At 37.5% G+C, this 25,591-nt stretch overlaps 1 protein-coding gene across 17 annotated transcripts in view; it reads right to left on the reverse strand.

Annotated features, from left to right (window-relative positions):
* LOC134754140 (basement membrane-specific heparan sulfate proteoglycan core protein) overlaps positions 1-25,591 on the reverse strand; it is a 319,966-nt gene that overhangs the window by 46,190 nt on the left and 248,185 nt on the right. For 14 of the 17 annotated variants that reach the window (XM_063690229.1, XM_063690236.1, XM_063690227.1 and 11 more), the window contains 27 exons: positions 23,963-24,319; positions 23,492-23,611; positions 20,435-20,488; positions 17,900-17,914; positions 14,091-14,224; positions 13,643-13,736; positions 13,429-13,563; positions 12,568-12,813; positions 12,227-12,423; positions 11,794-11,915; positions 10,870-11,086; positions 8,203-8,388; positions 7,752-7,894; positions 7,507-7,675; positions 6,885-7,102; positions 5,375-5,590; positions 4,978-5,250; positions 4,609-4,717; positions 3,847-3,944; positions 2,976-3,212; positions 2,665-2,752; positions 2,438-2,562; positions 2,160-2,343; positions 1,843-2,038; positions 1,523-1,689; positions 1,115-1,339; positions 808-991 (listed from right to left, as the gene is read on the reverse strand). In XM_063690229.1, coding sequence (XP_063546299.1) covers positions 808-991; positions 1,115-1,339; positions 1,523-1,689; positions 1,843-2,038; positions 2,160-2,343; positions 2,438-2,562; positions 2,665-2,752; positions 2,976-3,212; positions 3,847-3,944; positions 4,609-4,717; positions 4,978-5,250; positions 5,375-5,590; positions 6,885-7,102; positions 7,507-7,675; positions 7,752-7,894; positions 8,203-8,388; positions 10,870-11,086; positions 11,794-11,915; positions 12,227-12,423; positions 12,568-12,813; positions 13,429-13,563; positions 13,643-13,736; positions 14,091-14,224; positions 17,900-17,914; positions 20,435-20,488; positions 23,492-23,611; positions 23,963-24,319 — 4,509 coding nt within the window. The remainder of the gene's footprint in view (positions 1-807; positions 992-1,114; positions 1,340-1,522; positions 1,690-1,842; positions 2,039-2,159; positions 2,344-2,437; positions 2,563-2,664; positions 2,753-2,975; positions 3,213-3,846; positions 3,945-4,608; positions 4,718-4,977; positions 5,251-5,374; positions 5,591-6,884; positions 7,103-7,506; positions 7,676-7,751; positions 7,895-8,202; positions 8,389-10,869; positions 11,087-11,793; positions 11,916-12,226; positions 12,424-12,567; positions 12,814-13,428; positions 13,564-13,642; positions 13,737-14,090; positions 14,225-17,899; positions 17,915-20,434; positions 20,489-23,491; positions 23,612-23,962; positions 24,320-25,591) is intronic. The other 3 variants (XM_063690228.1, XM_063690226.1, XM_063690230.1) reach the window with 3 other exon arrangements.

Here is a 25,591-nt window from a genome sequence, read left to right on the forward strand (position 1 = left end):
GTTTGACACTAAATATTCGCTAGCGTCTTCGTAACTTACTTTGTACACTAATATGACAGTACGAGCGAGATGCATAAACAGTAAGTTACGCACACGATAGCGAATATATTAATGTCAAACTCGTGGTAAGGCTACTGATTATGAAGACCACGGACGAAATGTGGAACTTCCCTCATATGTGTATTATGATTTTTAATGAGGGTAGTGTTGGAAAAAACCTAAGAGACTGAGAGGTGAGAGGTAGGTGTGAGAGGTGAAGGTAGAGGGTATTAGTGTTTGGGGGGTTTGAGGTTGGAGGTTGAGGGGAGGTGAGTTGATGGGTCGGGGACTGAGGGTTTGGGAGTTAAAGGATTGGGGGTTAGGGTTAGGAGTTAAGGAGTCTGGGGTTAGGGGTCGAGGAATGGCGGTTGAAGGGTTGGTGGTTTAGGGTCGAGGGGTTCAGTGATCAGGGGTTGATGTGCTGTGAGGTTGAGTGATCGGGGGGTTTGAGGGAGTGGGTCAGTGGCGGGGCGGAGAATGGATTTAGTGACAGGAATGATTTCCCAGACGGACTCGAGGAAAATTATGATTATATATAATTATATTATATACTTAAACACGGAACCCTAAAAAGGATAATATTTTATTTCATCCTTTTTGAAGTCGCTTTATCTTTTTTTTATAAAAAATATATATTAGGTAGTAGCTATTGATGTCAAAATAGGATAAAAACAGTTGGAAAACAGCGTGCAGCGTGACGATATGATTTTATTGGCTTTAAATAGGTAATAAAGTCGTAAACAAACAATAATTGTAACTCGTACTTACCAAGAGGCGAGCAGTCAGAAGCGGAGTTAGGGTCAGGGCAGTCGCACACGACCTGGTCGTAGCTGTCGACGTGGCAACCGTGGCCGCTGCAGCTGCATTGCTGGCAGCGCCCGCTCAGCTGGTAGTAACCGGGGGAACATGACTCGCAGCTCCTGCCGCTGTAGCCCGCTGGGCATCTGCAACTCTGAAACCGTAACAATATTAGTGATTAGGTAGGTACATGTGTTTTCAGATGAACTGTTAAAATGCGGCTCTGAAATAATAAACGTTTAAAAATATTTTGAATATATTGCACAGTAGTGTTTACCTCAATTCCCTTGGCAGCATTTGGACGCCGTTCCTCTGAAGCCTTATCCATGGCCACAATTGCAATAGAGGTCGAGGTCAATTTTTCCCTTTGCAAGTCAGCGAGAGTTGCCCTGACGAGAACCCGCTTCAGGTTCTTTAACACTGACATGAAGACATTGCGGCTTGCCGGTACACGAGTGTTTATAACATACCAGTTCTTTTCAACTAACGGCACCTGATTAAACTGTAATAAAAAAGGAGTTTTATTAAGGAAATTAATTATTATTATATCTAACTATTAACACACTTTATGATACATAAAATAAACGAAAGATAAGTAGGTAGATTACTAGACATGATATTCGTTTTTCTTTCTAATAGGTATTTATATGAACGTTTATCATAAAATGATCAGTTCTGTACTTACCAATACCTCTCCAGACTGGAACGATCGTGGATTTGTCCAGTACACAGAATCTTCATCTCCTACTAGGACGACGTCAGTGCCTGGGTTGTTATACACTGGATACGGGTTATCCACTTCGAACCTCTGACTAAAACTCAAGTTTCCTCCGTATGATAGCAACATGTTTCCTGGTAAACACAGAAACATATTGTCTAAAAAGTACCCATATAATATATTATGACTTAATAAATATTTACAATCATTGGGATAATCCGTGCACCGTACACGACGTATCAAAATGTATTATTGCAAGGTAAAAAAAAACATGTGACAGTATTTACCTGGTAGGGTTAACAGGGGCAGGGACCAAAATAGTTCTTCGTCTGGTGGGAAGCTAAACGAGTATGTCAATTCACTTTCCGCGGGATTAGGGACGAAGTGGTCGTTCAAAACTTTTTGCGCTGCCAAGTCCATTATACGATAGTTGTTTTCGCCGACCATAGGTGCGGGAACCTGATCCCAATATAAATTGGTGACCTGCAAGTAAATATATTTATTATTGTGATCAACGGCTAGATTGATTTATTCCTAAACCTTATTGATGAGTTGTTGTGGTTGATCACCAGTGATAAGTATGGAGCAAAGCGCACACGAGTACCTCAGAGCAGTCCGTAGTAACTCCAGAACAGTAGCATGTAATACATCCTTCAGGATTTTCGTAGCTAAGTCCGAATGAACCTGGTCTGCAGCGGTTACAAGACTCGCCGGTCACTGATGGCTTGCAATGGCAATTGCCACTGTCATCACATCCTGGATACCCAACTGTACCGCGGGCATCACAGCTGAAATAAAATTAACCATTTCAATCGTTAATTTATGAACGAACCATTGCAATAAAGGTTACCTGTCGGTTTTAATATCACTTAGTAAACGCACTTGCAATTGTCAGGGCTCGGTGTAGGGTAGCGGGTATTATCGGGCACGCAATTATTTCTATAATCTCTCATATATCCGGGTACACAGTCTTCACAATTGGCTCCAGTTGTATACTCCGGGCATGTCTGCAAAGAAAAAAAATATTTTTATATTGGTGTCTATTATAATATACCAACACATACATAAAATTAATCTTGAATTTCATATCATATGTATTGATTACTTACTAAGCAATCGCCAGTTTCTGGATCACAAATAGATCCTCCTTGACAATTACACCGTACACAACGTCTCAAGTACAACGCTTCTTGACTCCTTTAAACATAGAAAAGTGACTGGTAGGTACAATGTATTATATAAATATAAAGTTGTATTTTAAAACTTACAATAAGTAACACTACCAAATAATCCACCTTGCATGTAATTTATTGTATGTCGTTTAGCGGTATTTTGTATAAGATTAAGATAATGCTAAGTGTCAGTTGGTGTCAGTTTAATATCAATGTGATATTTTAGTACTGTAGTGTTTGTTTTTTACCTGGTGAAGCCAGGAGCGCAGTCCTCGCAGGAGGTGCCCAAGTATCCCTCGGGGCATACGCACTGCTCGACCTCCGCCGCCAGCGGCCCGTTGCCGTTCTCATCTGCCATGTCTATGCTTGAACTAACCAGGCTAGCTATTTGATAGCTTGTCGAATACGTCGCCTTTACTAAAATTGCCTTAACATCCGCTAAAGCCAGCAAGAATTGTTGACGTGGTATCGTTGTACCATCAGCTCTGAAAAAATAAAATAAGTACATGCATACTACTGCGTATATATGGACCTGTTTTTAATCAATATTAATTAAGTGCACATTTTAATTAAAACACTATCGAAAACTGTAATACATGTCATATATTAAAGAAAAAGTGACGAAGGCCTCCTTCACCACTGGAGGGCTTCGTCACTTTTTCTTTAATATATGACATCTGTTACAGTTTTTAATTTATATATAGTAGTGTGACTACTTAAAAAAAAAACAAATCAAAATATTTAATAAAATAATTTGATTTGTTCCCAAACTTGTTAAAACACTATCGGTTAATCTTCGACTTAGTTTTTTGTCAAAAATTTAATAGATACAAGTTTTTATCGCAGACTGCTGTTCTATCGAGACAATTCTAACAAACCCAAACACAATGAGATTGCGTTGTTTTATCAGAGAGTTCCTATGGCCACATTGGCACACATCTGGTCATTATATTGCTTGGTCACCCAAACCCAACTCACATAACTATGTAAAGTTTCAGTTCAGTTGAGTAATGGGAAGTGAGTCTAATTTACCTCGCAATATTTGATTACATACTGACAACGTGACAGGTGAAACTAAATAAAAGCTTGCAAAATAAGGGGTTGTTCAACTAAACTAACCTTTGCCACCCTTTTTCTAGGAACGGCACGGACGCGTCCAAGACACCGTCGCTGGTTTGATTGAAGTTGCCAAAGTAGTGGAATGTTTGTCGGTTTTGCTGCAAAAAGAGTATATATATCCGCAATATTAGGTAGGTATATTAATTATTATGTATAGGATCCACGACAGTTACGTCGCTGACTAGTAGGCAAGGTACCTACATTTAAAAAAAACCTACAACAGCAAATCCTTGTAACTCAAGACTCTCAGGATATGTCATATAAATAATCTTTGATTTGAAATTAATTTAATGGTCTACTTGAAAACAATAAAATAACTTTGGTTATTGGAGTTGTTGATTTCATTTACACTCATAATAGTTATTTGTTTTACAAGGGGGAAAAGTTGTTGTTTAACTTCTCGTACTAATATTGATACCTACTCGAGCAAGCGTAATTTTCCAAAATTGTTTGAAAAGTGGAATTTTCAGCGTTGCGAGTGTTAAACAAAATTTGCTACCGAGTGAAACACAATTTTTTTTCTACCACACCAATGAGGAAAATACTAACTGTTTGACATTACAAATCAAATTAAAATTAACGCTAGTAAAAATTCAGCATTCAAAATCATCACTTAAAAGTCAAATCCATAAGGCAACGGGAGAAAACAACTCAAAAGTATCTAATTACTTTGCCTCTTGTGGATAAAATGCAACTTTTTCATATGTTTTTGAAGAATAAAGAGAACGTTTACGAGCTGGTGTGATGCAAAAAATATCTTACGCTAATTAGCTGAACATCAGGAGCATTGTTATCGTCCGCGGAGACGGGCACGTTGCGCAGTACGTAGTGTAAGTAACCGCCGTATGACGTCACTTTATCGAGAGTAAAGCTGAAAAATAAACATGTATTTGGTATAATTGTTAAAATACGATAATTTTGATTTTTGAATAGGTATCTAAATAGCTGTATTACAAACAAGACGTTGAATTATGTAAATCGGCTGAAGTGTTTTTAATAAACACGAATATTAAGAGCCAGTTGCACCAACCATAATTGACGGTTTACTTCTGTAACTCAGCAGTAAAGTAATAAAACATTTCATACAGGAGTATGCAACCATTCAACCGGCCTTAAAAGTTTTAAAAATACCTTCGAGGTAAGCTCCAGTAGTAAATGTTGTTGCGCGATCTGTCGACGTCATTGAGGAGCAGTACCCCGCTGACGATCTGAGGGCGCGCGGAGGCCTCGACCGGCGCGTCGTAGCGCCCGGCGCCGTCCAAGCCCAGCGGCACGCTCTGGTACACGCTCACTTCGTCCACAACCTCCGGTGTGTTGAAAGTAACGCTAGTGGTATTGCGCCGGAGATTGCTGCTCGTGCATTGCTTTGTTAGGCCGGAACAAAAGCATTTTGCGCAGCCGTGTCTGAAATCAAATAACACTGTGAACACTGTCCTAGCTGCAACCAAATCTATTTCATTGATCTGTCGAATTAAACATTCAATATTCAGGCTTTGAATATGTTGTACAAAACCAAGAAAATGCTTACTTATAGCTTGCTGACAGGTGGAATGAGCCGTCTTTGCACTGGTCGCAGAACCGGCCTTCCACGTTTTGTTTGCATTCGCACTCGTCAGGCAAACGAGACTGGAGGGTGCCGACGGCGTTGCAGCTGGACGTGACCTTGCGTCGACAGTAATCTCCAGGGACTAATGGGTTGCCTTCGTATCCTTCCGAGCAATATTCACATCGGTCACCTTCGTAACTGTAAATAACAAATAGGTAAGGTGCTTTCAGAAACTTCATAATACTTACTCATATGTACATTCTTGGAATCTTCAAGCAGGCTGGAAACCTGCTTGAAAATGCATGAAATTTTATAAGGTCTGCTCTTTAATGTGGAAGTTTGGAATTACCGACAAATGTTCTTATCTAACTTCTTGTTTTTGTTTTATACAAATAATTTTTATTAATTAAGCAAGAAAATAAAACAAATTAAACACAATATCAATCCACAGCGCAGGGTTCGTCACAATTGCCACACATAAAAATAGTATCCACAACACGCTTCGCCAAAAATGAAAAATTAAAACAAAAAAAAAGCGGGGCTTAATTGTTATATACCTATATGCAGTGTATATATATGCTATTCTAACAATTAAGCCCCGAACTGTTCCCTACCTGGCCCAAACGTCCCAAATATGCTAGCTGCATTGCCATGCTGAATATCCAAAGATATCTGTTGGACCCGATAAGAGCCAGCTCGGGGGTCGCAGCCCTCGTCCCTTAGCCGACGCCTAAGCTCCCTAATCAGCTTCTTGGCCTCGGTGCACCACGGCCCAGCTGTTTCTACAGCACCCGGAACAAAGTCATACACTGGTCCCAAGTTGCATTTACCGTGCTTAAACTTAGCAGTAGCCTCAGCCGTTGCACCTGCCTTCCTGCTTGTGTGACTAACATGAGAGGGAGCGAAAGTACACACACATTTGGCACCCCACAGCAGGCTTCGGCCTTTTGCCCAAGGGACCAGTGTAAGACCGTCAGGCCTCTTGCCATCTGTACGGCTTAGCCCTGGAGGCTCTAGAATACAGGGTATGTTTGCCGAAACCAGTGCGCGTCGAACCAGCTCATTAATAGCTTGGTGCCTCGGTATTCGCCCCACACACCGCACGCAACTAAAACCGTGGTGCCCATTAACCTCAACCATTGCACCACAAGGACATCTGTGGGGCTCACATACCTTACTTGCAAGCCGTAAGGCAACACTCACCCTCACAGTGTCATTGTCCAGCAACGTTCCTAAGTGAGGCGAGGGCAACGCGTGCAGCTAAGCCCCTGACTCGTTCTCCGCTACAGCCTTTAGTCGGGCCGAATCTGGCCCAAGAGCACCATTCAACAAACAGGCATGCACTCGTTTGCAGAGAACGTCGTCCCAAAGCCATTGCGACGCAGGAGTGATAGTGATCCATTGCTACTCATTTCAAGCAAAGAACTGTATAATTGAGTATAGTAATACTAGGTATATAATTATGCTTCAAATATGCAAGTATGTTAGTTACCCAGGAGCGCAGTCACAGATGACTTGTCCTCTCGGTCCCAGAGAGCAGGTGCGGGCGAACTGGTTGCCGCGGTCGGTCAGAGGGCACGGGCAGGGTTGACAGCCTGCGCCGCTGGACGGGTTGCCGTACATGCCCGCCGGGCACTCGCGAGGAGCGTCGCGTACGCAGTTGCCAAGCCACAAGCCGGAACTCTCACGAACGTAGCCCGATGAACATTTCTGAATTAGATTTTATTTAACATTACCTTACCTAATTACTCGTTAATATTATACATATTATACAAAACAATAAAATCAATTACCGCTTTCACGTTTTTGATGTACGTACATATAGCAGTCAAAAATAATTACGACGGCTAATCCCATCACTTACCATTGGGCCCTAATAGATTATGGGATTCATGGGTATTTTAATTATTATTTACTAATCGATTTCGTATTCTTAAGTTCCGAACTAACACATCACCAAATGGGGTATAATACTATTACATAAATTTCTCTCCATAGAAAATCGAATCTAAAATATCTACTTATGCGCCGCGATTATGCGCCGTTAGTTACATTAAATATGGATTTGAAAGGGAACTTTAATTAGCTTTCCTTTTATAAGATTTTGTATGTACCTCACAAGAAAGTCCGTCATAACCAGGAGGGCAAGAGCATTCTTCAACGAGATTGGCAGCGCCCAAGCCCGAATTAAAGCTTTGAGCTGATTCCATGGAGAACTCGGTAATGTTGACCCCCACACCGTTCACACTCGCTCGCAATAATATCATCTCTACGTTGTCCAATCTAAAATTTAAAAAACAAATAAAAATATACTTAATGATTAGTTTTTGAAAACTGTTCAAGTTGAGATGTGACTTACGCCATCATGACATCTTCTCTGGTAGCTAGCTCTAGTCCGTTGGGAGTAGCTTTCTGCCACGAACCTTGTGCTAAGCGAACTTCCACCCTGGTAGCCCGAGGGTCGCTGCGGCCGCGGTGATAAATTAGAGTTTCGTATTTGCCCTGTAATATTATCATTCTACTCAATTATCATATATTTTACCCTCGTCTAATATTCCAAATATTTTAATTCCTAAAATGTCATAATTGCGTTCGGTTCGGTGTAGGTACATAAGATATTTTGTGATATTCTTTCGCAGCTTTAGGAAATTTAGGTAACTATTTACTACTCATCATTTCAAAATCACGAATTGACTCATGGGCGTCGCCAAAGGGGGGCAGCAAAATCTCTAACTAAATGTATGCTCCCTTTGGCCATCGGCCATACGAACTGCCCTGAACTGAAATCGTTAATTTTAAACAAAAATTACCTGAATAATGACGTCTGGCATTCTGCTGTCATAGCCTGTGTTTGGTCTCGCAGACTGAGGCGTTAGTGTATATCTGATGTAGCCTCCGTACGAGGTGAGCTGGTTGCCGTTGTAGGACTCCGGTAGAGTCAAGTACGGGAAGGAGTCCGTCGATGTGGGATAGCCCTGTACTTGCAGTTTGGTGATCTGTAGAAAGACATAGTACCTAAACAAAACTAGTTGGTAGAAAAGTTTTATACGTTTTTAAAGACAATTGCTTTGATTTATAAAGAGTCACATTATTAACGGACATTAGAGTATGTGCGGAATGAGAAGACTCGTGGCAGATTCCCACGTCTAACATTATAAATTTTACACAGCAATAAAAACTTAGACAGCTGTCTTATAAAAAATAAACAAACTTCTGTCGTTTACATGTCATTATTCATTATGTATTTTTATTTACAAGAACCGCAAGATTTATGTATAAAATAATGTCGAAACGGGGTAAAACCATAGGTACGTAGTTCCACAAGGGAAATTATATTTAATATTATACAGCGGGGAAAAAGGGGTAACAGCTCGAAATCGACCAACAAAGAGTCACAGAACGTGTTTCCGCTATGACGGGTATTTATGTTGTATTAAATATTAAATGATTACCTATTTTAATTGATTCCCTGAAGTAATTAGTCTCTGACACAAAATAACTACGTTTATTCATTAAAAATATATTTATTTACATAAATATTCAAGTCATTCATGGTCTTAAAATAACTGAAGATATAGTTCTGTGAATACCTCTGGTTGTTCTGAAGCTAGCTTAATTAAGTATAAGTAACATTTAATATTAAGATTCCGACTTCGATTATAAATATTATAATGAATAAAAGTATGAATAAAAGATTTTCAATGAAATTATTTCTTTATTTTTAAGATCGCATACTAAGTATATTAAATTTGGTGTCAAGTCTAATGCTCAAAATAGTCAAGATACACATTAGGCCAATTTAGCAGCAATGACATATCAATCGAACTGTCACTTTAATATCTGGGACATAAAAACAAAAGTTTGAACCTGTGCTAATTCATAGGATTAGGCCACGCCAGGCTCCATTTAGTGAGCCGTGGTTAAACGCGGAATAACGGGACTCAAGTATCATGATCTTTAGTGTCGTACTATAATTACGTGACAGTGTTGTCAGCATAGCAAAAATCATAACATAGTACTGGCACGCCCTCAAATCCTACGACTCTTCTCTTTCCGCACAGAATTTATCATAAAAACAAATCAGTCTTCGCATGATAGAATAAACTAAAGGTCGAGTAATCACATGGTCGCACCTTCATGCATAGATGTTTGCATCGTTTCTCTCAGTGCAGCTATACATATATGGAAAGTCATTTATTCAGGTAAAAGTCAAAACAAAAACAATAACAATTCAATAAACTTAAGCCTAGTCAAAGAGTCCCCCACGAGTTGTCCCCGGCGCAAAGGTGCCCATCACACTAGCCGCGTTACCACGTTGAATTGCGATGGACAACCTTTGCACCAGGTACGAACCTGCGCGGGCATCAGATCCCCTCTCCCCCAACGCGACGTCCCACTTCCCTGATAAAGGCAATGGCCTCTGACCCCCAGCACCCAGTAGTTTCAAACGCCAGAGGTACAAAATAATAATTACCGGCCAGGTTCGCGTACTTATCCCGCTTCTTGACCGCGGCAAAATCTGCCGCGGCACCAGCTGTCCGCACATTTCGGCCGAGGTGTGAGGCCGCGAAAGTGCTAACGCACGTGGCGTCCCACAGCAGGCAGTACCCCTCTGCCACGGCACCAAAGTCAAGCCGTCCGGCCTTTTGCCATCGGTGCGGCAGAGGCCCGGAGGCTCCAGGACACAGGGGATGTTGGCGGATACTAAGGCCCTCCTTACGATGTCATTGAGAGCGTGGTGACGCGGAAACCTCCCCGAACAACGACAACAACTCAAAGCGTGATGGCCATTCGCCTCCACCATGGAGCCGCAGATGCATTTATGAGGCACACAAACATCGCAGCCCAGGCGGAGAGCTACTGCCACCCGCAATGAGTCGTTGTCTAGGAGTGTTCCCAGATGAGGAGCAGGCAAAGCTACACATATATTAATATTTATTTTTCCCATGCGCAAAAGAAACTAAATGCGCCCCTAGAAACGTCATTTACTTTTATAGGTATACCTATTTTGCCTACTTTACAATTAGCTCCATGCATGAATTTATTTTTATTTTTGGATTCATAATTTATATCGTTGGAACACCGGAAATCATAAAAATACTTTTGTAAACCTTAACATTATTTTATTAAAAAAAATTTAAAATGTTGAAAATTTTTGAGCGGTTGAAACGCTCATAATTTTTGGCGCGAATTCGACAGAGCGTGATGACGTCACACGTTGGGCGGCCCAACTGACGTTTATTACTAATGACACCTGTCGAACGCGTGACGTCACGTGGCGTTTCGAGCGTTTCGCTCACTAGCTTTTCGCGGGCAAATTTTTGTACTTTTTATTTATAATTTATGTAATTAAATGGTAATTTAAAAACGGAAATGCATCCGAATAAAACATATTTCGTTCAAATATAAACTTCATGCATGAGGCTAATTAACCACTACCCGATGAATAACTTAATTTGCTGCAGACTTTATCTTACCGTAGCGCCGTTCCTAAGAGGTTGGAAGTAGTACTGGTCAATGGGATTGTTGGTGCGGCGTACCCCACCGTTGGGCTCCTGCTGAACGCCGACCAGCCGCGTGCCGCCCTCGCCCAGCGGCGTAGGCATGTTGTAGATGAACAGATCCGCGCTCTTGCACTGAGTGGACTCCCCGAAACAGAAGCAGCGGATGCATTCACTTGGCGAACGTGCTTCGCTGAAAACCGACATAAATTACAATAATGAGTTATAACAGGTATAATCTACTTTATGGCGTTATTTATAAACGCGTTACTGACCTGAATTAGCTATGAATCGTTTGTCGGATCTGTCATTTTGACTTATGTATTTGTAAGAAAGGGATAAATCATAATTTAACTAAATCAGGCCCGTAAAGTTTTATGAATAAGGGGGTAAATCTTTCTGCTCTCTCCATTGCATCCTAAAAAAGCCCGCAGATAAATTTTGGTAAGCTAATTAGAAGAATAGGTAGATAGAGTCAAACCAAGAAATGTCTGCAGAGTTTTTGACAGCACACGTATTGCAGGTATTATTTTAAACGTCAAACTTCTATGAAATTATGACGTATAAATAACAGTGGCACTGCGTGTGCTGTCAAAATCTCTGCAGACTTTTCTTGGTTTAACTCTAGGCACTTACTGCCATCCAACATTCTACACCAAATAATGAAGTGATAATCTTTATAAACTGTGGCCGTAGTGAAAAGAGGTACAAGGCTTGCGGAGCGCGGCCAGCGCAGGTGAAAAAAGGTAAGTTCCACCTGCTTTATCTAAACTGCGCGGGACTTGTACCTCTTTTCACTTAAGCCACAGAAAAATGTACTTTGTACGTAAAATACGGCAAACTTGCAAACGACATGTATCGTCATTTGCAAGTTTGCCGTATTTTCCAATAAGTGCTAACCTGTTGAAATATCCACTAGGGCAAATAGAGGTGCGGACGACGTTGACTATAGCGTCAAGAGCGCCGAAAGCCGTCGCCCTGTTGTTGACTGCCTCGCAGGAGTAAGCCCCGCTGTCTTCCGGCTAAATATATGATATAAATAATGCATTACAATTTAAATTTTGCAAAAATAATTATCACCACACAATAAGGTACATATATTTTAACAGTGGATTTTTTTACCTACGGTGAAGTGGAACCAGGGTGGAACTTTCATACAATATCGACACAACGCTGGCGAGACATGTCGACGGGTTGCTAACATGTGTAAAAAACCTACGATGAATAGCCAGTTGCTGTGTTCGAAATTATGATGCATAGTATGGATTGTAAAAAGTAGTACCTAGTGTCCTGTCATCCACTATAATATACTGTGTAGGTATATAACATTTACCTGCATGTTAGGACAAGACAGGACACCAGTACCATCGATGCTGGTAGATGTGCACTTGGCTGGGACATGTCCCCAGTTGAGACGCCAGTTTATGAAGGGGACTGGTATACCGACGGCTTCGCACTCGAGCCTCAGAGACTCTCCTGGATTTAACTGCACGTTTGACGGCTGAGGCAGTTTTCGTATGGTGATATTAACTGAGTAAAAAAAAAACGTTACATTACTTCTTAGTTCTAGTTAGCAAAGGGCAGAAATTACAGAAATATTATGAGAGTAATGAATAGAGCAGTAATTAAAAAATCGGAGAAATAAATGTCTTATCGTAATTAAGGTTTACTAACTGCATATCTCATCGCCTCCGTCGGAACAGTCGGGATGGTTGTCACAGTGGAAACTTTTCGGTATGCACTGGTTGTCACTGCAACGGAACTCAGATTGCGCGCAGGCCTCGCCGGGCCGCGCTGCGCCGCAACCGCGCTCGTCCGACCCGTCGCCGCAGTCATCTTCAGAGTCGCAGATCCACGATTTCAGGACGCATCGCCGGTTATCGCAACGGAATTGATTAGGCTCGCATGAACCGTTTTCGTCTAAAAAAATAACATAGTTAATATATAGGTATGATAAGATCCAAATCCGACAGATCTTTCTAACAATTTGAAAACAGATTGGAAACCCTACTGGATGCTCGTGCATTAAAGTAAAAGGATATATACACGGTGTTACTTGAGCCACTGAAAACCAGAGACACCCCAAAAGTTTTTTTTTATTTTAAACTCATCTTGAGTATTTATTATTTAATCCAATAAATATTAAAAAAATATTCGTTGTTTAGTTTTCTTAACAATTCTATTCGACTGGTAATTCCACACAAGATACTTCGTCGTTTTAGTGGCATCAAACAATTGCTAGTTACCATCGTAAACACTGTTAACTGACCATTTCCATACCTTACTGCAACGAGATAAGGTTTACCAATGGCAAGTTAAGGGTGTTGCTCATTGACAAATAACGCGTCAAATGCTAGTTATTGATATTGCATTACAAACTTGTAGACTGAGCATGTAAAAATAATAAAAAAATTACCCCCATTAAAATATAGCGCAATCGATTCTCCTATCGATTCTGAACAAACTGTTTTTAGGTTTTAGTGGGTCATGAAACACCGTGTATACTCTACCTATGTAAGAACAAATAATACTTACGACAAGTTTCTTCATCTGATTGGTCAGAACAATCAAATTTGCCGTCACAAACAGAAGATTTGGAAATACATTGTCCGTTAGCACAAGTAGCTTCATTGGGTTGGCAACCCACGAACTGCGGCCTAACCGTTGTTGCTGAAATAAGCAGCATGTAAAGAACACAAGAACAACAGAATGATATGTAAAATCGAGATGGACAATAATAGGTACTTACTTGGATTTTCTACAGTCAATGTGACTCTTATTTCTGATCCGGGGGAACTTTCGTAGGTGTAAGCTCGGCAAATATATACACCGCTATCCAAAGGCTGTATAAAAATAAATAACAAACAATATTAATAGGTAAGTGGAACAAGCAACCATGGTATAAAGACACATAAATACAATATCTGGTGAATTTTCATGAAACTGGAAATAAAATGAGGTAAAAAGATACCAACGCACATAATACTGGTTTCCTGTCGATGATGAGGGCAGCCAATGCCACTGTGCGAGCGGAACAGAGCAATAAGGCGGTAGCAGCTATGAGCGTGCGATAGAGATAGGAACAGGCGGGTCGAATTTCTTCGTACTTAGTGTCCTTAATTTATCACAAGTTGCAAGCTTTCATGAAACGAATCCCAGCACTTGACTAAACATAGGTAAACGCGAACTGTACTCACAGTCACTTTAGTCATTTCGAGTCTTCCATTAACATCGGTAGAGCCTGGCTTCAGTGGCCTGCCGCCTTCTCGTATCCACCTGACTGGTGCGCGCAGGGGGCCTTCGTCGCGGCATTGGAACACCACGTCGCCACCTGCAGACAGCTCCAGTTAAATCTGCTACACTTGCACCTTGCCTTGTCCAACCCGATCATATACCCAAGACCAAGATCACAAGCATTAACCGGCTGTATAAGCGAATACATTATAAAAAAATACTATGACCTAACTTAACACCATTTTATCGTGGATTTATTTAAATATACATTTAATTAAAATAGATAATTTTGTTTTTAGTCGTTTATATACTTTTACACGAACTCGAGTGTTCCCCATTCAATTAAAATACGCCATTAGCACATGCGAGAACAGACTAATGATGACAACGATTGCGATGAGACTAAACAGACTGAGGCAGAGCCACAAACAATACTCCAAACGAGCAAATTCAGTTGACACTACGAGTACAACCGTCAGCGCCAAGCGAATTGGTTCGAGTATAGTTTTCGTTAGCCTGGGGTAACTTCAGAGTACCTAAGAGAATAAACAGCATTTTTTTTGTATTTTCTTATTATTGTAATAAAATGTAAAAAGATAAAACTCCTGAAAATAATTAATAATGATTAAGAGCACAATGTAATGTGTGTTAATAATATGTATAATATGTATATTATACAGTGTGTCCTTAGCCATTGGACAAACCCTGAAATCCCACGGGTTACTTCTCAGGAATGCTCTAACGTTAATATGTTTTTAATTAAAACAAAAGATAAAAAAAAAACCCACAACGGTTATTTCCAATAACTGACAACAAAAAGAAATACCTATATACTGTATTAATCATTGGTAGTGTTTTTGACAGTTTGTTCAAAAATGTTCGGCAATGAAGACATTTGTCAAAAGTCAGAATATGGTCAAAATCTTATTAGTGTCATAAACAAAAAAACCGGCCAAGTGCGAGTTTGACTCGCGCACCGAGGGTTCCGTACATTACACAATTTAAACAATGTATTTTTTATGTAACAAAACGTGAATGAAAGGTAAATTGCGGTTTACGATTTATGACGTATTAAAAAAAAAACTACTTACTAGATCTCGTTCAAACCAATTTTCGGTGGAAGTTTGCATGGTAATGTACATCATATATTTTTTCAGTTTTATCATTCTCTTACTTTAGAAGTTACAGGGGGGGGGGGGACTCACATTTTTCCACTTTGGAAGTATCTCTCGCGCAAACTATTCAGTTTAGAAAAACAAATATTAGAAACCTCAATATCATTTTTGAAGACCTATCCATAGACACGTATGGGTTTGATGAAAAAAAAAATTTTGAGTTTCAGTTCCATTTATTGTTTTTTTTTCTATTTATGTGTGAAAATCTTAATGCGGTTCACAGAATACATCTACATACCAAGTTTCAACAGTATAGTTCTTGTAGTTTCAGAGAAAAGTGGCTGTGACATACGGACGGACAGACAGACAGACATGACGAATCTATAAGGGTTCCGTTTTTTGCCATTTGGCTACGGAACCCTAAAAAGATAATCGTAAAGGTCGAAGAAGGTTTATGTTCTACTAACACATACAGGCTGCTCCAAAGTAAAAAAAATCGTAAATTGTTAATTTCTTCGTAACTGTTACGCCGGTTGTTATGATACTTTGTATACTGGTTCTAAATACTCTAATGCATATGCATACAGACACCACGCATCACGCATCGGATACATTTCGGCTTTGTCCAATGGCTAGGGACTAGGGACACACTGTATACACACACTGTATACACACTGTAGACATAATATACAATTATAATTATAACTTACCATACCATGGGTATAAGTCCTAAACGTCGAAGAGAATTAAGTACGTACTATATTATATTTCATTGTTTTGCATACCTTCTGTCCGCATATTATTTGTATTTGCGAGATTTAATAACAAATAATATATTAAAACATTATTAGTGTTACAAGACCAAATGAAACTGTTTAGATTAGATACCCAAAATTTTTGTTCCCTAATATCTTTTGTTCCATTCGCGTTTTTCCCCATTCTGCTTTTTAACCAGGCGTTTATTTTTTCAGTAGTTTAATCACACGCGTATATCCAAGTCGCTCTTTTCTCCAAAGTGTAATGTTTTCACGATAGTCACACTCAGTCCATAGATAGGTAGGTTAGGTTCGTTAGGTAGCTTAGCCGATGGGCAAACCGCACAGAAATAGTGTGATTAAATTAACCACTGAAAAAATAAACGCTTGATTAAAAAGTAGAATGCGGAAAAACGCGAATGGAACAAAAGCTAATGGGGAAAAAATTTTGGGTAATTAATCTATACAGTCCCAAACGGTGATAATTATCATCAATACTTTCCGCAACCTATAAAGGTACATGTATAATAACTTTAGTAAAATCTGGCATAATAAGGACTGGTCATTATTTTGCCAGATTTTACTGGAGATAATTGAATATAAAGCTTGCAAATTAGTTTTACAAACGACGAAATGTATTATATTAGTATACAACCTTGAAATTTCTAATAATATAATTTAATTGAAATAATAAAATTAAATACTTCGAGTATTATATCATTGAAAACCTTATATTAAAAATCAAGAGCGAAATTTTAATGGCCGTAGAGACAAGGATGGCGTACACGATCTGCGATAACAACGCTGAAAACCCCCACTCAAAACAATAAGTACCCAAATAAAATGTACCTTACCAAGCTTCCGACTTCATTCGACAAGTATTTATTGAACTAGTGATTAGTAAATGAACTCACTCTCACATTTTACAGTTAAACTAAAAAACCAATCTTGTTAATTGATGTAGTTTAATTGTTATTGTTAAAAATGTAAAATCCTGTTGGTCAGCAGTAACATGTATAGGTAGGTACCTAGAGGCGTATTGAGTAAATATTCGTACATGCAATTATTAGAACCCATTTAGTTATTTATAATACTTCTATCATCTCAATGCGGTATAAATGGAATCCCAATGCAGTGTTGTTATTTACCGATGACAAAATATGACTTCAAACTGATTTTTAAATTGTTCTCATATACATTAATCATAATTTGAACTATTTAATGCAATAACAATATAATATTTGTCTAGACTAAATATACATATCTTGACTGTAAATCAAACTCAATTATATTTTTATTTTAGTTACATTAATGTATATGTAAAAAATCTATTGCTCCTTAAATAGTTCTACGAGAAGATAACTATCAATGGAATATGAGAACAATAAAATGATTGGCATACAATTATGCTTCTTGCCTCATTCAATGTTTTTCATCATAGCATGATTAAGATCCACAGGATGAGTTTTCTGTAAAATAGTAAGTAAGTATGGTAAAGCTCATCGTTCATCCCCTAGCTACCTCTTTTAACTAACAGAGTTAATGTCATTATCAATGACTGAAACCCTTAACAAAGATGCACTTCCATTTCTTTGAAATCAAATTGATGAACGACATTGAAATATACTTGTCTCTCCTCCGGCCGGAAAGCGTCAACTTTCGGCCCGCTGTTAAAGCTAAACGAAGTTACCGCTTTCCGCCATCGTCTAACAGAAAAATAGTATACACACCTGGGCCAGTTAATAAGAAAGCCTCAGATCAGATGACAATTACATGTGACCTCAGACATTTATTACTTTGCTGCCTTAGGCATGTGAACTACACGTATTGAAGTTGCGTCAAGTTCAGTAAAACCCACAAAGCACGCTTTAGTACCCATAGTTATTAGGCACACTGACTCACCACTTTGATATTTGGCTGTTCCACCACCATGAAATAAAATAACAGACAAAATTATTACAGTTCAAGTCCACGTCCAATTTCCGAAGCGCCTGAGCATTGTCATTAATACCAGAAAAAGTCATCATAGTTATTGTACATATATTATACCTGGAGTAATATCTAACCGGAAAAAAACTCTTGTTCGGTCAAATATTATAGCAGGTAACTGCAAAATAGTTAGGTACCATTGTTAAATAAGTAGTTGTTTACCATTTTATAGAACTTTATTGCTGAATTTCAAGCTATTATCATTATCATTATTTAAAAAAATGTTAATCCCACTATCTTTTAACGATTATTATTTGAAGTAGGGCACAAGAATATAACAATTCTTATATTCGTGCTTAAATGTTGTTCCCGTTGGATCCCAAAGGATTCGCTAGGTATCTTAAAATAATAAAGATTATGTAAGTTCTAAAAAAAACAAGTATTTTCCTATAAGTAAAAAAAATATGAAATAATATTGGTAACTTTTTTTTTCAAATATTGCGCTTATCTGTGATTTGTTTGATGCGTTTGATGATTGATCTTTTGAATATATTTAATTCAAGTAGGTACAGCAAATTCTAGTACTAACAAACACAAAAAAAAAGAGAGGTATATAAATATGGAAGTTAGGTAGGTACCAGATAATATGACTAGGTACATAACTACACTGTTTATCGTATTTCTTTGGCCATAAAATAGACAACACAATTAACTACAATCATTGATACAAAAATCTAGTAAAGCGCTCTAAATTATTGGCAAAGGCAATATCAGTCTACATATTAAAGATATAAACGTCACTATAAGTGAATACTGGCAATACAGAACTATTGCCAAAGCAAATAACTTAAATTTTAGTACTGTACCTATACATACATATATTTACTAGATCAACCCTAACCATCAGGGACTTAATTTGACTAAGTAACCATTACCGTAAGTAGATATTGCTATTTGCAACTGAAGCTGGTTTTAAGTTTTAACCATTTATATACCCAAAACTGTAAGAAATATTTCTAGGGGATCAGATTCTTCATATGCATATTATTAAACGACTTTGTATAGCTTGGTTTCTGCTTGTAATGTGAATGAATTGCTGTCCCAGTATCACTTTATGAAGTACTGATACAAGTTTATCTTTTTAACTCACACTAACATTAAAGCTTTAAAAAATTGCGAGAAAGCAAGTTGTAAAGTTAAATAATAAAAAAAACCGGCCAAGAGTATGTCGGGCCATGCTCAGTGAAGGGTTCCGTAGGTGCCCTTCCGTCACTATTGTGACGGCTAAACTGGAGCTATTAGTAAACAATATTGTTACCAAAGGGATGAAATGATGCTTGGTGTCTTTCATCCGAGTTATACAATCTACTTATCATATCGAATACGAGGAAACCAAAAAGACATTTCAAGGCAAATTTGCATAATCATGTACTTAATTAATGTAATAGATGTATGGCCATTATTTTTTCCTTAGAACTTACTTCAATCGGAGACTTTGCATGTCTGGTCATAACAAAAATATTAAATTACAATATTTATGAAAAAAACACATATTTTTGGAAACTGCAGTAATTTTAAATGCTTAATTGTTCATTAAAGTACGAGTTACGAAAATCAGTGGGATTGCCTCATACTTTTAATTTTTTTACTTTTTCGTTCTAAATCTGTCAATAGTCAACGGCATTACTCAAATACTCATTCAGCCAATGAAACTGTTTTAGAGAAATTAAATATTAAATAACAATTGAATGGTACAAGTAATTTTTATCTTACATTTACTTTATTTACATAAACAATGCGAAATAACTTTAAAACCCATGTAATGTCGTAATACCGTTTAACCAAAGAGGATATAATAAGATAGAGCGGTACTGTCATAGTAAATTTTGTGACCATTGTAAATTCACTGCCATCAGCTATCGACATAGTTTAAAACTAAAAATGAAGATTTATAAAAATACGATAAAATGTATTTAAACATGGATAAATGATTTTTTCATTGGCATTAATTATATTTATATCATTTTGACCCATGTTCTTTCACTGATATGCGTTAAAATTATAAATAACAAACAAAACCGTCAACGCCCTCTATACGAGAGTAGGCCAAAACTAGTGGCTCCATCTAATCGAGAATCAAATCAAGCCTCGGAAAGACAGACAGACAGACAGACATGGCGAAACAATAAGGGTTCCTAATAGTTGACTACGGAACCCTAATAAAAACAAGTAGTCACTAACCCTAATAGTAACTTAATTTAGTGACTACATGTAGGTCCCTAAGTATATTTATAGTCATTTATATTTTAGAGTACCTTTGCCTCTACCTACACATGGCTCACCTGATGTCCTGGTCTTAGTGTACGAAAAACAGATATCAAGAATTTACTTTAAAACAGAAACATCATAATATAAATATCTAAATCTTCATTTTTGTACATCCCTACTTATTTAATTTTATTTCATATTACTCTAATAAAGGAAAGTTTACACTTTAAATTGTCTTACCGTAGCGTACGGCCTGAGCAGTAGGATACGTTTTCAGGTCCAAAGCAGCGGGGCCTGAAATAAAACAACAAAACGACATATGTAGCACAAATACACATAATGAACCAACTAGAAAGTATCAATAGCCGTGGCCAATAATTGTAATATCCATATTTATAAGACATTTATTTTAATTTATAATCAATCTTGTCGATGATTCGGTGATCAATGAGTGTATCAGTGACAAAATAAAAATAAAACTAGCTTGCATTAATTCCTAAAACTGTTTAAATTAAATGTGATTAAGAATAATCCTTAACTGACTGAAAATTTTGACTTTAGTATTATTATCCACAACCAAGTTAATGTGATGTCACTAGGTGACTTGGATGTCACGCATGGGTGCATTTTGAAGTAGGTAGGTAGAGTTAGACCAAGAAAAGTCTGCAAAGATTTTGACAGCACACTCAGTGCCAGTGTTATTTATACGACATGATTTCATACAAGTTTGACGTTTAAAATAACACCTGCACTGCGTGTACTGTCAAAATCTCTGCAGACTTTTCTTGGTTTAACTCTAGCAAATTATGTTTGTATAAATTTATTTTTATTTTTTGATTGCGGTATATTGGTGCGGTATCTTTAATTTAGAATTACATTTCAGAATTTAAAGTTTGTGGCAAAAATGCAATTTTTGGTAGGTACAGCTTTTATCGCTGACTGTACTTTACTTTCCATAGACAACTAATACTCATAGAGCCAATTCTAACAACCCCCAACACAATTAGTTTGCGTTGTTTTACCACAGAGTTCCCATAGCTACCTCTTGTCTCCATCATGAGATCAGCTCCATGTCATCATAATATTGCATTGTCATCAGATTACATGTGTAGGTATGCAAAATTTCAGCTCAATCGGAAATCGGGAAGTGGGTCAAATTTAGCTTCCAAGATTTGACTCTACACTACACTAACTAACATACATACTACAGGGCAAGTTAAATCTTATCTTATACCTTAAAACGAGTAATTCTTGTATACATACATATATATATATATATATATATATATATACAGGGTGTCCTTAGCCATTGGACAAAGCCGAAATGTACATATGCATAAGGGTATTTAGAACCAGTATACAGAGTATCATAACAACAGGTGTAGCGGTTACGAAGAAATTAACAAATTACGATTTTTTACTTTGGAGCAGCCTGTATGTGTTAGTAGCTCCTGAGGTAATAAATAGTATGAAACCTTCTTCGACTTTTTTGATTATCATTTGTATTTATGACACTAATAAGATTCTGACTTTTGACAAATGTCATCTTTGCCGCACATTTTCGAACAAATTGTCAAAAACACTGCTAATTATTAATACAGGCTGTTTCTTTTTGTTGTAGATTATTGAAAATAACTTTTGTTTGAAAAATATTTTTTCATCTGTTCTAATTAAAACACAATATTAACGTAAGAGCATTCCTGAGAAGCAACCCTACGTGGGATTTCAGGGTTCGTCCAATGGCTAGGGTCACCGTGTATAAATATGTATATATATATATATATATATATATACGAAAACGGCTCTAACGATTTCAATGAAATTTGCTATATGGAGGTTTTCGGAGGCGAAAAATCGATCTAGCTAGGTCTTATCTCTGGGAAAACGCGTATTCTTGAGTTTTGTATTTTTTTTTCGAGCAAAGCTCGGTCTCCCAGATATTAAAAGCTTATAAAAATACACTCTTGTTCTTTGTTATAGTACCAAAGATAAAAATAGATCAGATAAGGAAAAATAATAATATAATATAATATAAATATAATATAATATAAAATAAAATAAAATATATAATATAATATAAAATAATAAAGGAAAATAGATCAGATAATCGTTCTCAAAGATTGTGGTGGGAAAAACTACATGTAGTAAGTAATACAGAGAATATGAAGCCAAGTCTATTACTGATCACCTACGATCATTTTAGCTGAGGAATGAGTGGGAACGTACAACGCACGTACACTATCAACATCACATTACATATGTGGGCTCGTAGCACCAACATTACCTCCGCAGTTTTTTTTTAATAACAATCCTTCTTATAAATAACTACGTGGTTGTCATTCCTGTAGGCACAGAGTTTGCATAGTAGGTAGGTATAGTTAACATGAGTGTGGGAGTGTCACCATAACACGTGTAAGTCCGTGTAGAGTAGACTTAGACGTACCTTAATATTTATTACTATTACAGGGTAATTATGATGTAATTATTAATAGGTAGAATAAAAGTCGAGAAATGAATTTGTACAATACCTATTCTTGTAGGTTGGAGATGTAGAATCATCAGTTTGAAGCATGTAGTTACTAGGCATTTAATACTACAATTAGTAGGTATAAAATTAACATAGATTAAAACAGGAATACAGTTAGGTAATGTTTGGGTTTAGTCATACCTACCAAACGTTTAAAAACACAAAACACAGGTACACAAGGTTTAGGTAGTCTGTTACAGGTGTCTTTAACAGAAATTTATAAAAGGTTTTTTAAGAAATGCTCTTGCGATAAAAAATTTGTTTTATTACAAGCAACATTTTTTTACAAAATGTACCTTTTGAAAATATAATTTTAACAAAGCAGCTGTATGACGAAATATTAATTTATTATTAACCCCTTGTAAGACGCAACCCCAAGTAAGACTTTTGTTACTTTTTATTGACTAGTTGTGTTGCCCCACCACGCATAACAGTCATAACTCATAAGAAAATTAGTTTGTATTGTATATATTTAGAAGTTTTGTCAGTTGTTGTGCGTGATGAGGCACTGCGTAGGTACTGTAAGTTTTTAAAATATTTGGGTTTCACTTAGCGCTGGAGAATTTCCTACCATCTAAATGTACATTATTTTGCCAGTATTGCGGCAGTCCAAAGCCTTAGTTCAGTAGCTTACATTTAGTAGTTATTAATTGTAAGACAGGTTATGGTTTTATCAAGGGTTAATAGAAGTAGGTAATAATGCAGGTTATTGTAATTGTCAAGCGTTAATATAATGGCAACACTAAGTGCTATTTGTTCCTGCTTCTTACTGTTGGGTGGACAATCAAGCTCATCGCTGTCGTCTCGCGGACAGTCTCGGTGACCATCACATCGTCGATATGCGTCTATGCATGGGCCGTTCTCGCAACGAAATTGATTTCTATCGCAACCTAAAGTGAGGCACACAGGTTAACAACTAAGATGATCGATTATCGCATGGCACAGGTAATATAGGCAACATGACTTAAGTCTTTTGTTTTCTCGCCTGTATTTTGTTATTAATCTAAATTAATATAGGCAATGGAAATACCTCAAAAATATTGAGACGTAAATTTATACACATATATGTAATAAGAATCACGCAATATTAGCCGTCTAGTTGTAGCATTGGTTTTGGTATTGAATTATTGTTACGTTTTCATTTACAGTGATAGATTTCTTAGAACTGCAACATACGCATTTATTTATTTGGGTATTTTGCACTTATCATTATTATTGTGTAGACACTAAAAACCACATACCTCCAGAATTGTCAACATTCGTCGGAGGCTCATACGGGCCCTGGGGATATTCCGGTCGCGGGGGGTAGCTTGGGCGCTGGGGATAGCTCGGGCGCTGGGTGTAATCGGGGCGTGGGGGATAAGCTGGGCGCGGGTTGTAGTCCGGGCGCGGCGGGTAGTCCGGTGCGGGCCGGAACGTGGTGGTGTACTCGGGTGGTGGCCTCCATGTAGGCGTAGTAGCGAACTGGTCAAACGAAGGAGCGGGAGTGACACAGTTCTCTTCGTCTGAGTTGTCTGTACAGTCACGGACTCCGTTGCAAAATTGGTTTTCCAGGATGCATTGACCCGAGCGGCACTGTCTTTCGTTATCCTTGCAGCCTAAAAAGGATAATGTTTGTTAAAGTCTGATCTTATGTTAAATAACGCTTTTTGAGTGATTATACTACATATTTACAATAACTAAGTATACTAAATAATATATTTAAGTGAATACCATGCATTTAATTGTATAAATAAATGTACATGAAAGATTTGTATAGGTATCAGTCTGTTGTGATTCAGAAGTTCACGTTCATCTAGACACCCAGCTAAGTTCATAGTAAATGGAACTGGCGACGCAGCAACCGCGTGTATTTACACGAACTATTTCGAGCTATTCAATTTATTTTATATTATTCTGAAAACTATACCAAATTTTTAATATCACTATTAAGTTTCAACTGTTTAACGTACCAAGTGCAGGCATGCATTTATTTTAACCTAGCTGTATCTAGCCAGTACTGTTCTAAGTAATTATAAAAAACCCTGATATTAGGATATTATAATTTATAATATCCTAATATCAGGGATTTTTCAATGCATAGCTATGCGATGAATTTAAAAAAAATATCATGTTTTATTTATTCCCGCAATTTTATCAGTTTTCATGCACACTTAAACATTTACGTATAAGCTAAGATGGGGTTAGACTATCACCGGGGAAAGACTATCACTTGTATGGAGTTATTATTGTAAAACTATTTTGCCTTACAACTTAAAAAATCAAATAAAAGTCACGCCTGAACGAAGATATTAGAGTTAAATTTGGACCATAGCCGGGATATTTTGGACTTGGGAGGTTTTACGGTAATGTTAGTCTTGCTCCGAGCAAAATAAACTATGTTAGTCTTACCCCACCTCACCTTATATATGTATAAGAATATAAAGGCATTCAATGGGTACAGTATACGAGTACATAATAATTAAAGTCGTACGTTTCGGTGCTACAGACGATGGCGCGATCAAATGTATCTATCTTATAAATAAGATATTACTACCATGTAAATAACAATTAAATTGATTATCATTACCATTAGTAGTAATTTATTCATTTTTTGCATAAACTCAAGCTTTTTGTTTAAACCAGGCTTTATTAAAGTCCTTAGCACAAAGTATATTCCCATCCAGTACAAAAACAATAAACGTGAGTAGAAATAAGTCGTCAAGTACTGGTTGATATCCCTACTCCCCATAGTTTTTATTTACCTACTTCTCCCTAATATTACTTGTATGAAAAAGAAGGAAAACTTTGTTATTCAAATTATGTAGAGATCCGCCTATTAATGAATGTATCAAACTAAAATTATGCACTAATTCCACAAAATAGTTCTA

Source organism: Cydia strobilella, chromosome Z (genome assembly GCF_947568885.1).
Source record: "Cydia strobilella chromosome Z, ilCydStro3.1, whole genome shotgun sequence".
Taxonomy (NCBI): domain Eukaryota; kingdom Metazoa; phylum Arthropoda; class Insecta; order Lepidoptera; family Tortricidae; genus Cydia; species Cydia strobilella.